General features: G+C 43.9%; 1 protein-coding gene across 1 annotated transcript in view; it reads left to right on the top strand.

The window, feature by feature from the left end:
- LOC130100961 (NACHT, LRR and PYD domains-containing protein 12-like) overlaps positions 1 to 12,537 on the top strand; it is a 67,244-nt gene extending 54,707 nt beyond the window's left edge. The window contains exons 11-14 of the mRNA XM_056266589.1: positions 3,967 to 4,137; positions 6,382 to 6,555; positions 11,804 to 11,977; positions 12,296 to 12,537. Coding sequence (XP_056122564.1) covers positions 3,967 to 4,137; positions 6,382 to 6,555; positions 11,804 to 11,977; positions 12,296 to 12,506 — 730 coding nt within the window. The 3' untranslated portion in view covers positions 12,507 to 12,537. The remainder of the gene's footprint in view (positions 1 to 3,966; positions 4,138 to 6,381; positions 6,556 to 11,803; positions 11,978 to 12,295) is intronic.
- Positions 12,538 to 12,661: the final 124 nt, after the last annotated feature.

The raw sequence follows: 12,661 nt of genomic DNA, 5'->3' as shown, positions 1-12,661 counted from the left end.
AAGGAGGAGATGGCGGGCGAGTTGTGACATGCGGCGGGAGCGTAGACTACCCTGGGCGGTTGATGTATGCAAAGGTCGCAGTGTTGTCCGTACGGACCAGTACATGCTTGCCATGTAGCGACGTTTTGAAGCTGCCCAACGCAAGATGTACTGCTAACAACTCGAGGCAGTTGATGTGCCAATGCAGTTGAGGCCCCGTCCACAGACCTGAAACTGCATGCCCGTTGTACGTGGCCCCCCAGCCGGTGATAGAGGCATCCGTGGAGACCACAGAGTGCCTGGACACTTGTTCTAGGGGAACATCTGCCCGCAGGAACGAAGGGTCCGACCACAAGCTGAGAGTTTGGCGACAGTGCGGGGTCACTGGAACCCGGCACGAGCCGCTCTGCCACGCCCATCTCGGGACTCGATCGTGGAGCCAGTGTTGGAGCGGTCTCATATGAAGCAATCCGAGCGGCGTAACCGCGGCTGCAGATGCCATATGCCCCAGGAGCCTCTGAAATAGTTTCAGTGGTGCCGCTGTTCTGCGTATGAGCGTACTCACGCAGTTCAACACTGACTGGACGCGGGCCTCGGGGAGGCGCGCTGTCATGTTGATCGAGTCCAACTCCATACCGAGAAAAGAGATCATCTGCCCGGGGGTGAGTTTGCTCTTTTCCCAGTTGACCCGAAGCCCTAGGTGGCTGAGGTGACTGAGCACCATGTCCCTGTGTTCGTACAACTGCTCTCTCGACTGGGCGAGAATAAGCCAGTCGTCGAGGTAGTTGAGAATGCGAACACCACGCTCGCACATGGGAGCAATGGCCGCCTCTGCGACTTTCGTGAAGACACGGGGCGACAGGGCCAGCCCGAAGGGTAAGACTTTGTACTGATATGCCCGTCCCTCAAACGCAAAGCGAAGAAACAGTCTGTGTCGAGGGAGATTCGAGACATGAAAGTACGCGTCCTTCAGGTCGATCGCTGCAAACCAATCTTGGGGACGGATGCATTTGAAAATGCGTTTCTGCGTTAGCATCTTGAACGGTAGCCTGTAAAGGGACCGATTCAGGATGCGCAGGTCCAAGATTGGCCGTAACCCACCTCCTTTCTTGGGTACAATGAAGTACGGGCTGTAGAAGCCGATCTTCATATCGGCTGGAGGGACTGGCTCGATTGCGTCCTTCGCCAGTAGGACTGCAATCTCCACCCTGAGAACAGGGGCACTCTCCGCCAGAACACGGGTGAACAGGATGCCCTCGAAAACAACAGGGGCGCAGAGCGAACTGAATCGCATAGCCTAGTCTGATGGTACGGATGAGCCAGCGAGACGGGCTGGGAAGCGTTAACCAAGCTCCCAGAGACCGAGCAAGCGTGACCAACGGCACCACAGACGTACCCGGAGTCGGGCAGTGTGGCGGAATGCGGGGACCCGACTCGGGCGGGATAGCGGCCTGGAGTGGGGTCTGAACGTGTGGTGCAAAACGTACCTGCTTCCGTCGGAGGACAGAGTGAGTGTGCGGAGGCGATACTGCGTCCAGGACACAGCCACTGCTGCCCGCTGGCGATGAAAGAGGGGCTCGGGAGTGACAAGGCATAGCGTCCTTGACTGCCAAGCGCTCCCTCTTGGGGCCCAGAGGTTTCAGAAATTGCTCTTTCTTTGAAAAGGTGGGTACCACTGACCCGCCGGAACAAAAAGAAAAGGAAACAAAGGATTCTCCGCCCGGCCCTCCACTGGGGGAAGGAGTGGCACGTTCGTCATCTCCTGAAGAGCAACTTGATCCACCTCTGGGCCGCCCGTCTCAGGGTCGTTTGCACCGACGCTTGCCTCCTGGATTGGCAGCGGCCTGGACGGGCGGCGTCGGCTTCCTGCGGCTTGCTCCACGCTGAGGCCTGGATGGTTGCTGCTGCTGGGGCTTAGCGGGAGCGGAGGACGCTGCAGGAGGCCGACCTCGGCGACGAGTAGACGGAGGGGCTGCGGCCGGCGGACGGGTGGGAGCAGCAGCGGTCCACCGGGGCAGGATGTGTCGAATGGCCTCCGTCTGCTTCTGTGCGGCCGAGAGCTGTTGGGCAAAGCTCTCGACCGCGTCGCCGAACAACCCAACCTGGGAGAGAGGGGCATCCAGGAACCGATATTTATCGGTGTCCCTCTTGTCCGCCAGGTTGAGCCAAAGGTGGCGCTCCTGGACCAGCAAGGTGGACATCGCCTGACCGACTGAACGTGCGGTTTCCTTCGTCGCCCGGAGGGCGAGGTCAGTTGCCACACGGATCTCCCGGAGGAGCTCTGGGTCAGAACCACCCTCGTTCATGTCCATGAGCGCCTGGGCCTGGTGGACCTGCAAGAGCGCCATGGCATGGAGGGCGGAAGCAGCCTGTCCACAGGCCTTGTAAGCCCTCGCCGTTAGACCGGACGAGAACTTACAGGCCTTGGACGGGAGGCGTGGATTACCCCGCCAGGAGGAGGCGGACGCCGGACACAACTGCATCGCGACAGCCCGCTCCACTGGGGGGATCTCCACATACCCCTTAGCTGCCCCGCCGTCGAGGGTGGCAAGGGGAGAGGAGCCACTAGAACGGCTTCGGGCACTATACGGTGCCTTCCACGTCCTAGAAAGCTCCTCATGCACCTCCGGAAAGAAAGGTACCGGGGCGGCGCACTGAGAACCAGCATGGCCCTCCCCGAGAAACCAATCGTCCAACCCGAGAAGGTTCGGGACGTGGTGGAGGATTCCACGCAAGCCCGACCTTCTCGGCGGCCCGGGAAAGCTTAGCCGCCCATTCTGGATCAGGCTCGGACAACGCTACACACCCCGAAGGGGGCAACGCAGCCGAGTCGTCATCTCCAGAGGACTGCTCCCCCTCCGATGCTGCGATCGACATCTGATTGTCAGCTGGCGCCCCAAAGGAAACAACTGGTCGTTCCGGAGAAGGACCGAGCCGTTCACAAAGGGGCGCCGATGGCAACAGCACCTGAGAGGCGTGAGGAGCCCGCGGAGATTGCCCCGGCGGGGAAGCCCTCACGGTGATCCTCAGATCACCCTGGCCATGCGCCGAAGTAGGCCTATTCTGCGGGGCAGAATAAGCACTAGATCGGGGCATAGGCGAGGGGACTGCACCTCCCTTGAGGTAAGCGAGTCTCGATCTAAGTGCTGCGATAGTCATATTCCCACAATGGGAACATGAACTATCCACAAAAGCTGCCTCAGCGTGTTGAATGCCCAAACACGAGATGCAGCTATTGTGGCCAACTGCTGGCACCAGGGAACGACGGCATCCAGAAACGCACAAGCGGAATGACATCTTGAAAAAGACGCAGGGTCCGCTTGTGTTGCTCTTTTAGTAAAATAAAAAAGGTTGGAAAATGCTCTCACAGTGCTAAGGCGCCCAGGGGTAGCCACTGTGTGGACACACACACACACACACACACACACAAACAATAGTGCTGTGAGAACAGCAGTTGAGAGCTGCACTGCTCGCGGCCACCGCTGATCGCGCCGTCACACCAACACTGCAGGCAGAGAGATCTCCTTTGAAGTCGTCAAAGCGCTGAATCCTTTTAGACAGAAGTCCCAGAGAACTCGGCTCCGAAATGAAAGACAGTGGGTGCGCGCGCCCACTTCCTGTTTTATACCCGCGCTGCGGGGCAGGGGCGCGTGACGCGTTCACGCACGCCAACGTTCATTGGCTTGTTCTTTAGATACTCGAAGTTGATAGGGCTCCCTGAAGTGATCCCCTAATGTCGAACGTCGAACGTGAGCGACTGAAGGGGAACCATGATCTAGTGAGCTTTTGCCCCTCTGCTCGTGAGACGTTTCTATTCTTATGAGTTTGCTTTAGGACTGAGTGTCGCTCTAGTTTCTTTAAAATTTATATTTATTTGTGTATTTAAATGTTTTAGATTAATAAAAAAAAAAAAAAAAAATGTATCGTATCAATCTTTTTTGTAATGCAACAGACATTTATTTGAGAACTGAATTGACTGTTCTGCAGGTTTTTGAGTCCTGCTGCAGAGGAAGCCTGTCAGTATGTGAATAGAGTTGTGGGTGAAAACCCGTTTCTCCAGAGAAAGCTGAATCTGATTGATCATAAACTAGGAGACACACGAGTGAATCAGATCGCTGCTCTACTGCAGGATAAACACTGTCGACTCAACACACTGACGTGAGTATTGCTCATTTATTTATAATATTACTTTACTTTTAGTTGCAATGTTAGCTGATGATAATATTTCCTCACTTGTTTGAGTCAGAGCAGTTTTTTTCCTCAGCGTCACACAGACCCACAACAGTTTAAAGTAAAAAAATTAAACGGCAAATTAAAAATACACAATTAAAACGTGAAATCAAGCTTTAAATATTTTGGTTAAGATCCATGGATCATGGGTCAATAATTATTTCAGTTTCCCAAAATGTAAAATGTCTAATTTTGCTGCAGCATATACTGTAACTTGTAAAAATTGAACAAGTGCATTTTAAAAGTCTGTGATCAGTATCTGCCTGTAATAAGATCCACTGAACGCTAGTGATGGGCGCTTTCGAAACACGCTTCATGAAGATACGAAACCTTTCCGAATCTTTTGTTTTGAATCAGTGTTTCGGAGCGTGTATCAAACTGCCAAAGTCACATGATTTCAGGAAACGAGGATTAGTTACGTCATAACTGTTTCAAAACGTTATGAAATGTCAGTGGTTCACCGCTGGGGGAAGATGATCTCTGTGAACCCATTAATCATGCAGATTTACTGAGATTGAACAAGTGTCTGTGGGTTTAACCTGATCCCTGATCAGTTTTACTCATTTGTAGATGTTTTAATTAGACATTAGCGTAATTAAAAGAAATAATAGTAGTTAATAGTCTCTTATTGGCATTTTTAGCTGAGCTATCCATAAAATAAATAAAACAAGCACTGTAAATTGATAAAAGAGCACATATTATACAGACACTTGATATTTAATCATATTAGATTATTAGTTAATTGCATTTGATAGATTTTACTTTCAATAAAACATTTGTAATGGGTTTGTAGAAGGTGTTTTTATGCAGTTTTTGGCCAGCGTGTGTCGTTTTTTATAAAAACTGAGGCCCCAAAATTGATGTTGCTAGGGGGGTTCAGGGGAAATTTAGATTTTCCTGATCTGAACATGTGCAATTTAAGGTGTTTGAAGGACAAAACAATTGGATATCAATAGCTTTAAAAGCATGTCAGTGGGCAGTAGCATACATTATTTGTCAAGCAGAAAACAGATTCTTAAACATGAGAATCAGGTTAAATGTTGCAATGAATGATCCACACTACAAAATTGAAATGCAGAAATGTTATGCTTATTGTTGACAAACACAATCACTTATTCCAAACAGGAATGAGAAATGATTCAATGATTATTTTGCATAGATGTTACATTTCAGTCAAACGCCAATGCAATCCTTCTGTGTCCAGAGGCATATGAGCAATATGTATGAGCATCAAAGATCAGTTTCAGCAACTCGTTTCTTTCCTGAATTAATCAATGTTTTTGGACTAATCAGTTCAATTAATGGTGTAATTGCTCACTCATAAAGACAGTCACGTGTCGCCCCCTAAAGAATCGCATGCGCAGGGTAAGATTTGTGAAATTGTACTTAAGATTGCAAGTGTGAATTAAATTTGCATGCGCAAGAGAAGATTTGTAAAAGTGTAAATCGCCTATCAAGTGTAAGAAAAAAACATTTGCAGCATTTTAATCGTATTCGTAAGTGTAATTCATGTATTTTGAAGCTGCAGCTTCATGTTTATGCAAAATAAATAGGATCTGTATTCTTCTGACTTTCATTTTTCCTCGCTTACACTTTTGGCACGTTTTTTGCGCACAAATCCAGCCAAAAGCACTGTGGGCCTGTGAACATCAATTTGCAACCGAAAATATGAGGTGCCCCTAGGGACATTATTCAGAATTACCACGCATACCGTAAAACTTCAAATAATAGCCGAGTCCCAAATAGACGCCCGTCTCTTTTACACGCCTGGTGTGGCGACAGGTTTGGATAAATAAAGGCCGGTCTCAAATAAAGGCCTGGTCTGTTTTTTAGTTTCGGGTTGTATTTAATCTTCTAAAACCCGTCAGATCGTCTGTTTAAGCCAGTTCGTTATGGTGCAGATTGCGCACGCAAGAGAGCCCTGCGCATCTGGGCGGAGCTGTTAGCGCAAGCGAGGCAGGAGGAGTTAGCGGAGGCCGGAGAGGGAGAAGTGGAGGAGAGCGACGAGGAGGAGGAATTCACCAATGAACTTGTAGTTGAGGATCACGGCACTGACTGACAGAACTAGTGTGACTGGGTTTTAAAACAGACTATTGGAAACTAAATGCTGCTGTAGCTCTTCAATAAGATGATCATCATAGATGTGAACTATTGTTATTTCTCTGTCTTCAGTCTGAATAGCTGCAGTATTACAGAGAAACAGAGTCTCATCCTGACTTCAGCTCTGAAATCAAACCCGTCACACCTGAGAGAGCTGGACCTGAGCGGGAATAATCTAGGAGACTCTGGAGTGAAAAACCTCAGTGATCTACTGATGAACCCACAATTCAAGCTGGAGAAACTACAGTTAGTGTCATTATACTGTACAGCAATTACAGTGTGACTGAAGTTTATTTATTTGAAGACAGCAGGGCTTATGTTTCATTGGTTATAGCAGTGCACTTTCTGGGTTTCCCTATTGCTCACATTTGTATGTGTTTTGTTTATCTACACTCTGTGTAATTATTCTGTGGCTTAGTAAATATCACAGTAATATTTAACTTTATTAACTTAATAAAATCTCTGAATATCATTTATTTGATTGTTTGAGTTAAACATACAAAAATAATGTGTTTAATGTGTCAAAAGTAAGCGCTTTGAGTGCCTAGAAAAGCGCTATATAAATGTAATGAATTATTATTAATTATTATTATTATAATTGATCCAACAGTTCATTTCATCTAAAATGTACAGTTATATAAAAAAAATTTCACTAAAAGAATTTAATATTTGACTAACCAATTATTTATTTATAATACACTTAAAGCTGCAGTCCGTAGATTTTTGGGGTTAAAAATTATCCAAAATACATATTTGAGAAAATACATAACCAGCCAGTGTTCAAAACTCTCTGCTTGCCGTAGCTCGATTCAAAGCGGTAAGCTTGTAATAATGTTTTTAATTCCAGTGGTACTGGTGGATTTCAGCGGGAGATTCGAGCATGTCTTTGCGTCATTACGTCACACCCGTACACACACACATCTGTACACACCAGTGTTGGGAGTAACGCGTTACAAAAGTAATGCATTACAGTAACATATTACTTTTTGCTGTGACGCAGTAGTGTAAGGCATTACTAACCAATTTTCAGTAATATTTTACTCGGTACATGTTCAGTAAGACTTGCGTTACAACAGACTTTTAGTTTTAATTGTAAAACATAACAAAAAAAAAACAGCAAGACCGCGAGACATTAACGAATGAAAAATGCAAGTAGGCTAAATTACCTGTTCGTGGTCAGTCAATAGCCGCGTGTGGTCCAAGTCTGTATATAAAGACTAAATGGCAGCGTCTGATATATTTGTATAGCGATTTATTTTTTACAGGAGTGCCGTGAAGTATGATTTCGGCCTCTGTGCTTACGCTGGCCAGTGGAAAAGCGGTTAATGGTGAAGATGGCATGAACGTCCATCTCGCGAATGTTCTTCATCATGAAGAGATGTGCGCATTTCATTTCATAAGCAGAGTCTGTTTTCATTCGTTTTGAATTGTTCTGTTTACAAGTAGACATTTCAATATAGATATATTTTTCGGGTCCGTGAATAGGCTACCTTATACGCTGATTTTCGGTTCATTTATGAGACGCGCTCCAGTTCACCTCCGTGTCGTGATGGCCTATCTATAATTGTCTGCTATATTTAGCCTACTTCTTATTTATTAAATCCAACTTATCCAAGTAATTGGTTGATGAAACATTGATTACAATTAAGATACAATTAATACAAAATGAAATTCACTTTAAAGAAAGGCTTTTGTGTCTTCTGTGTAAGGTCTCTGTGAAAGTTTTAAAGCAGTCTTTTAGTGCCGCTTCAGCGGTCGCGTCCGTAATGGAGAACTGTCACGTCTGTAACATTGTTTTTTCCTCATAAATGCGAACACGAAAATAAAATAAAATGAATATTTTATGTTCTGTGGAGAGCCAACCCTTCTTCATCCGATTTGCGCAGTGTAATTCACAGAATTACACACACAAAAAAAAAAATCGTTGCCTCCTAAAAGTTAAAGATTTTTTTTTGTCACGCATGACTGTCTATTTCCCTAATATTAAATATAAAACGCATGTGTAGACTGATATTTTTCTAATGTCTGGACTCCTTTCAGGGAGGAGCCTATGGATAAACAGACGTTTCAATATTTTGGAAAACTGCCACAAACACACAGTCTGGACTCCTTTCAGGGAGGAGCCTATGGATAAACAGACGTTTAAATATTTTGGTATTAATGCATTTTCTGAGAATTTATATTTCAAGTTTTGACTGCAAATGTCATGTCCATAAAGGGTCACTCCACCCATTTCAACATTAATCTTTATTGAAAGTGGGTTATATATGTAGTCGAAATGTAAAAGAAATTTTGAATTTGGTGCCCTCTTGACCGAGAAAAGACAGAAAATAACTTTAGGGCGCATTTGTATGTAAGACAACAACTCCCACAATGCACCACGTTGCACAGCTCCGCAAGCCACTCCCACTAATCCAGAACAGCGCAAACATCAGAGAGAAATCACTCTTCCGTCTACAAGAAGGCTAGCTGCTAAATGAGTTTGAAATTCATTTCACAAAAAATGTCTAGTTAGTTGGCTGTGGCGAGCAGGACGAGGGCGAGGGACGTGAGAGGACGACGCGAGTGATAATGAATGGCACCTGTGCAGCGGTCTCATATCTCTCACGGAGGAGCGGAAGCACAAAAGGAACAGGCCTGATTTTATGTTTTGTTTCTGTTGTGTGTGGCCAGCTGGCTTATACTTTTGTTTTGTATTTGTTTATTTTACTATTAAAATGTTTAAATGTTCGCCGGTTCCAGCCTCCTTCTTCCCACAACAACGAACCCCGTTACATTGGCAAACTCATTAGTGAATTACTCGTTTGTATTTCTTTCTATATGGTGAATTATTGCATGATACCTGGATTTTCAGTCAGGCGAAACTAGGATGGTTCACATCACAACACAAACGTCCGTGTGGTCGTCTGATTCAGAGATTTCGTCTAGGAGAAATTGCGATCGTTGAAATTCTCTGCAGCAGACGGACTCTATCTGTGTCCGTAGCGCACAGCGAGAGCACACGCACCAGCAGCCCGCCTCAGCTCGACCCAGTCCGGGCTCCTCGTTCGCGACAGGCAGCCGCCTCCTGGTCCTCCATCAGCCTCAGCTGCTCTTCACTATATTGCGGCTCGTAAAGATAGCCACGAAGAGCGGATTCGAGCAGCAGAATTTCAAAATCCTCTACTTCCATATCATGTTTAGTTTCTTCCGTCATTGTCGTAACTTCCTATATCCACAGCGCTTGTTAGCTTAGCTTATAAACAAGATGGCTGATATTGCTTTCAGTATCTGCAAGTGAAGTCCCACCCACTGATCTGTGATAGCTCTGTTAGCGCATTAGGCACAACCCCCTATGGGCGGGTTTGAAAGGGTGGGAATTTGTGCTTGTAGTCTATACAGAAATCCCCCCTTTTTACACTTCCTCCTACAATGACGTCAAATGACGATTTTTGCGTCATTGTAGGAGGAAGTGAAAAAGGTAAATAGTAGATTTCTCTCGTCTCAGGGGAAAATGAAAGAATGTTGCACGACCATTCAATAGTATGACTGGTTGTCTAACAATGGACCTCTTAATGCAAATGGGTGGAGTGACCCTATAACGCTGGAATTCCCAAATTTTAAATAATTTATCCTCAACTAGTTTTGTGCTGTAGGTCTAAGTATTTTATAATGTTAAGTTAACTTCAAATAATACTAATAGTAATTTAAAGATGTGGTAGCATTGGATCTGGACGGTATGGATATGCGGTTTCATATCGCATATCGTTACAGCCCTAGTCATTTAGAATGTTAAGTTCTACTTCTGTATAGTTATTTTGGTGAAAGTAACTCAAAAGTAATACAGGAGTAATGTAACGCATTACAATTCTGAGACAGTAATATTGTAAGGTAATGAATTACTTTTAAATAACAGTAACAAGTAATATATAATGTATTACAGTTTGGAAGTAACTTGCACAACACTGGTACACACACACATCTGTACACACACATCTGCACACACACACATACACATCTGTACACACACATCTGTACACACACATCTGTAGACATAAAGAAGAGTCTCGGCTAGTAGGCTATATTGTGTGTGAGGATGTTGGAGGTGGAGATTTATAGCCTTTTCTCACAGCACTTGATATAATTAAACTTATCAATTTGATGGCGGATCCAGAAAGGTTAAAACGCGGATCACCAGTGACAACAGATTCACCCGCTGTAACATGCAGAAGACTTCGTTCAGACTTCGGAGCGGCTACAGAAAAAAAGAGACTTTAACCGGACCCATGCCAGTGAATGCCAGTATCAGCACCGGCGCGGTGACTGACACACACACTCTCCTCAAACACTGTGTTCATCCGCTCTGTGCCGTGTCGATGGTGTTGAAGTACAACTCACGTAAAGTGGATAATTCTGCGAATGACTGCAATTGCAGATTTCGAACAGAGATGGCGACAAAGAGGAAAAACGCCGGACTGCAGCTTTAAGATATTTGTGAAATTTCTATCAAAATATTTGAGAATTGAGAATTAAACTGATATGTTTCAAGATCCACAAATAAATACAGTATTATTAATATATTTAACACACTCTTGAGAGATTGAGCAGATTTACTCAGTTAAAACAATGCCTCTGTGAATGTGCCTCTGTGAAATTCAGGTGTGTGTGTGTTTTATTTTATCTTTTATTTTATAAAATCATTACTGTGTTTTAAATCATTTTATGTAATGCAAAACAACATACTGGGACTCAATGTGAGTCACCTAAACGAGTGTCACGTCTGTCTTTTCGCTGATTGAAATGTCTGATGGCTTGCAGAAAACACACGACTTTATTCCTAAAGATAATGAATATAACTAATTTGGGTGATATTTAGGCAATGTTGTATACATGTTAAAACAGTGTAAAATATGCCGTATTGATGTAACGTTACTCATCGACAATAAAGGCCAATGTCATGTACAGCTACCGGTGGTTGTACAGAATACTATTTCACAAAGGTTTAGAGAAAATAAAAAAGTTAATATTACTCATAAATATTGATATTTTTTATATTTTTCCACAATTATTTCTACTCAATTTTATTTGTTAATGTACCAGATTCAGTTACTCAGATCTACATTTTTTTTACTTACATTTACTCAGTTTATACAGTGTATTGTAATTTATTTCACTGCTTTAAAATTGAATCAATATTTTTGAGTAAAAATGTTTCACCAAAAAAAATTAGTAAATCATATAAAACTTTTTAGAGTGTAGTTAGTAATTGTTTAATTCCCAGCATCTGATACAATGTACTGATTGTGTACACGCAGAAATCTGCCTTTTCAACAGAGAATAAAGAAGAGCGACGTCAAATAAATAGTTAAAAATGAAAGAGAAGAAACAGTGTCTTCCAGCGCACAGAACTAGTGTGACTGGGTTTTAAAACAGACTATTGGAAACTAAATGCTGCTGTAGCTCTTCAATAGATGATCATCATAGATGTGAACTATTGTTATTTCTCTGTCTTCAGTCTGAGTGATTGCAGTATTACAGAGAAACAGAGTCTCATCCTGACTTCAGCTCTGAAATCAAACCCGTCACACCTGAGAGAGCTGAACCTGAGCTGGAATAATCTAGGAAACTCAGGAGTGAAGCACTTATGTGCCGTACTGAAGGATTCACACTGTAAACTGGAGAGATTGAGGTCAGTCACATTCACATACAAGAATCAAAATGCTTTAAATCACTTCAACTGTTTAAACTAGAACACATTAACATTATATTTGTACAAACATTTTCACCTTAGTATTTTGTGATCTGGTGAAATAAAGATGAAGATCTCTCTTCCTCTGTCTGTTTTATTTGCTGATGAAGATGATGTGACTTTACAGAATAAAGAGTCTCTTATTTTCTTCATTCTCTCTCTCTCTCTCTCTCTCTCTCTCTCTCTCTCTCTCTCTCTCTCTCTCTCTCTCTCTCTCTCTCTCTCTCTCTCTCTCTCTCTCTCTCTCTGCTAATGTAGGTTAAGCTACTGTGATATGACAGATGAAGGTTGTTCTGATGTGACTTCAGCTCTGAAATCAAACCCGTCACACCTGAGAGAGCTGGACCTGAGCGGGAATAAACTAGGAGACTCTGGAGTGAAAAACCTCAGTGATCTACTGATGAACCCACAATTCAAGCTGGAGAAACTACAGTTAGTGTCATTATACTGTACAGCAATTACAGTGTGACTGAAGTTTATTTATTTGAAGACAGCAGGGCTTATGTTTCATTGGTTATAGCAGTGCACTTTCTGGGTTTCCCTATTGCTCACATTTTTATGTGTTTTTTATCTAGATAGTAATTGTTTAATTCCCAGCATTTGATACAATGTACTGATTGTGTA

This window comes from Rhinichthys klamathensis, unplaced genomic scaffold (genome assembly GCF_029890125.1).
Source record: "Rhinichthys klamathensis goyatoka isolate OS25496 unplaced genomic scaffold, OSU_Roscu_1.1 h1tg000011l_1, whole genome shotgun sequence".
In the NCBI taxonomy this organism is placed as follows: Eukaryota; Metazoa; Chordata; class Actinopteri; order Cypriniformes; family Leuciscidae; genus Rhinichthys; species Rhinichthys klamathensis.
The sequence above is the reverse complement of the archived record's forward strand: the minus strand, read 5'-3'. Positions and strand labels throughout refer to the sequence as shown.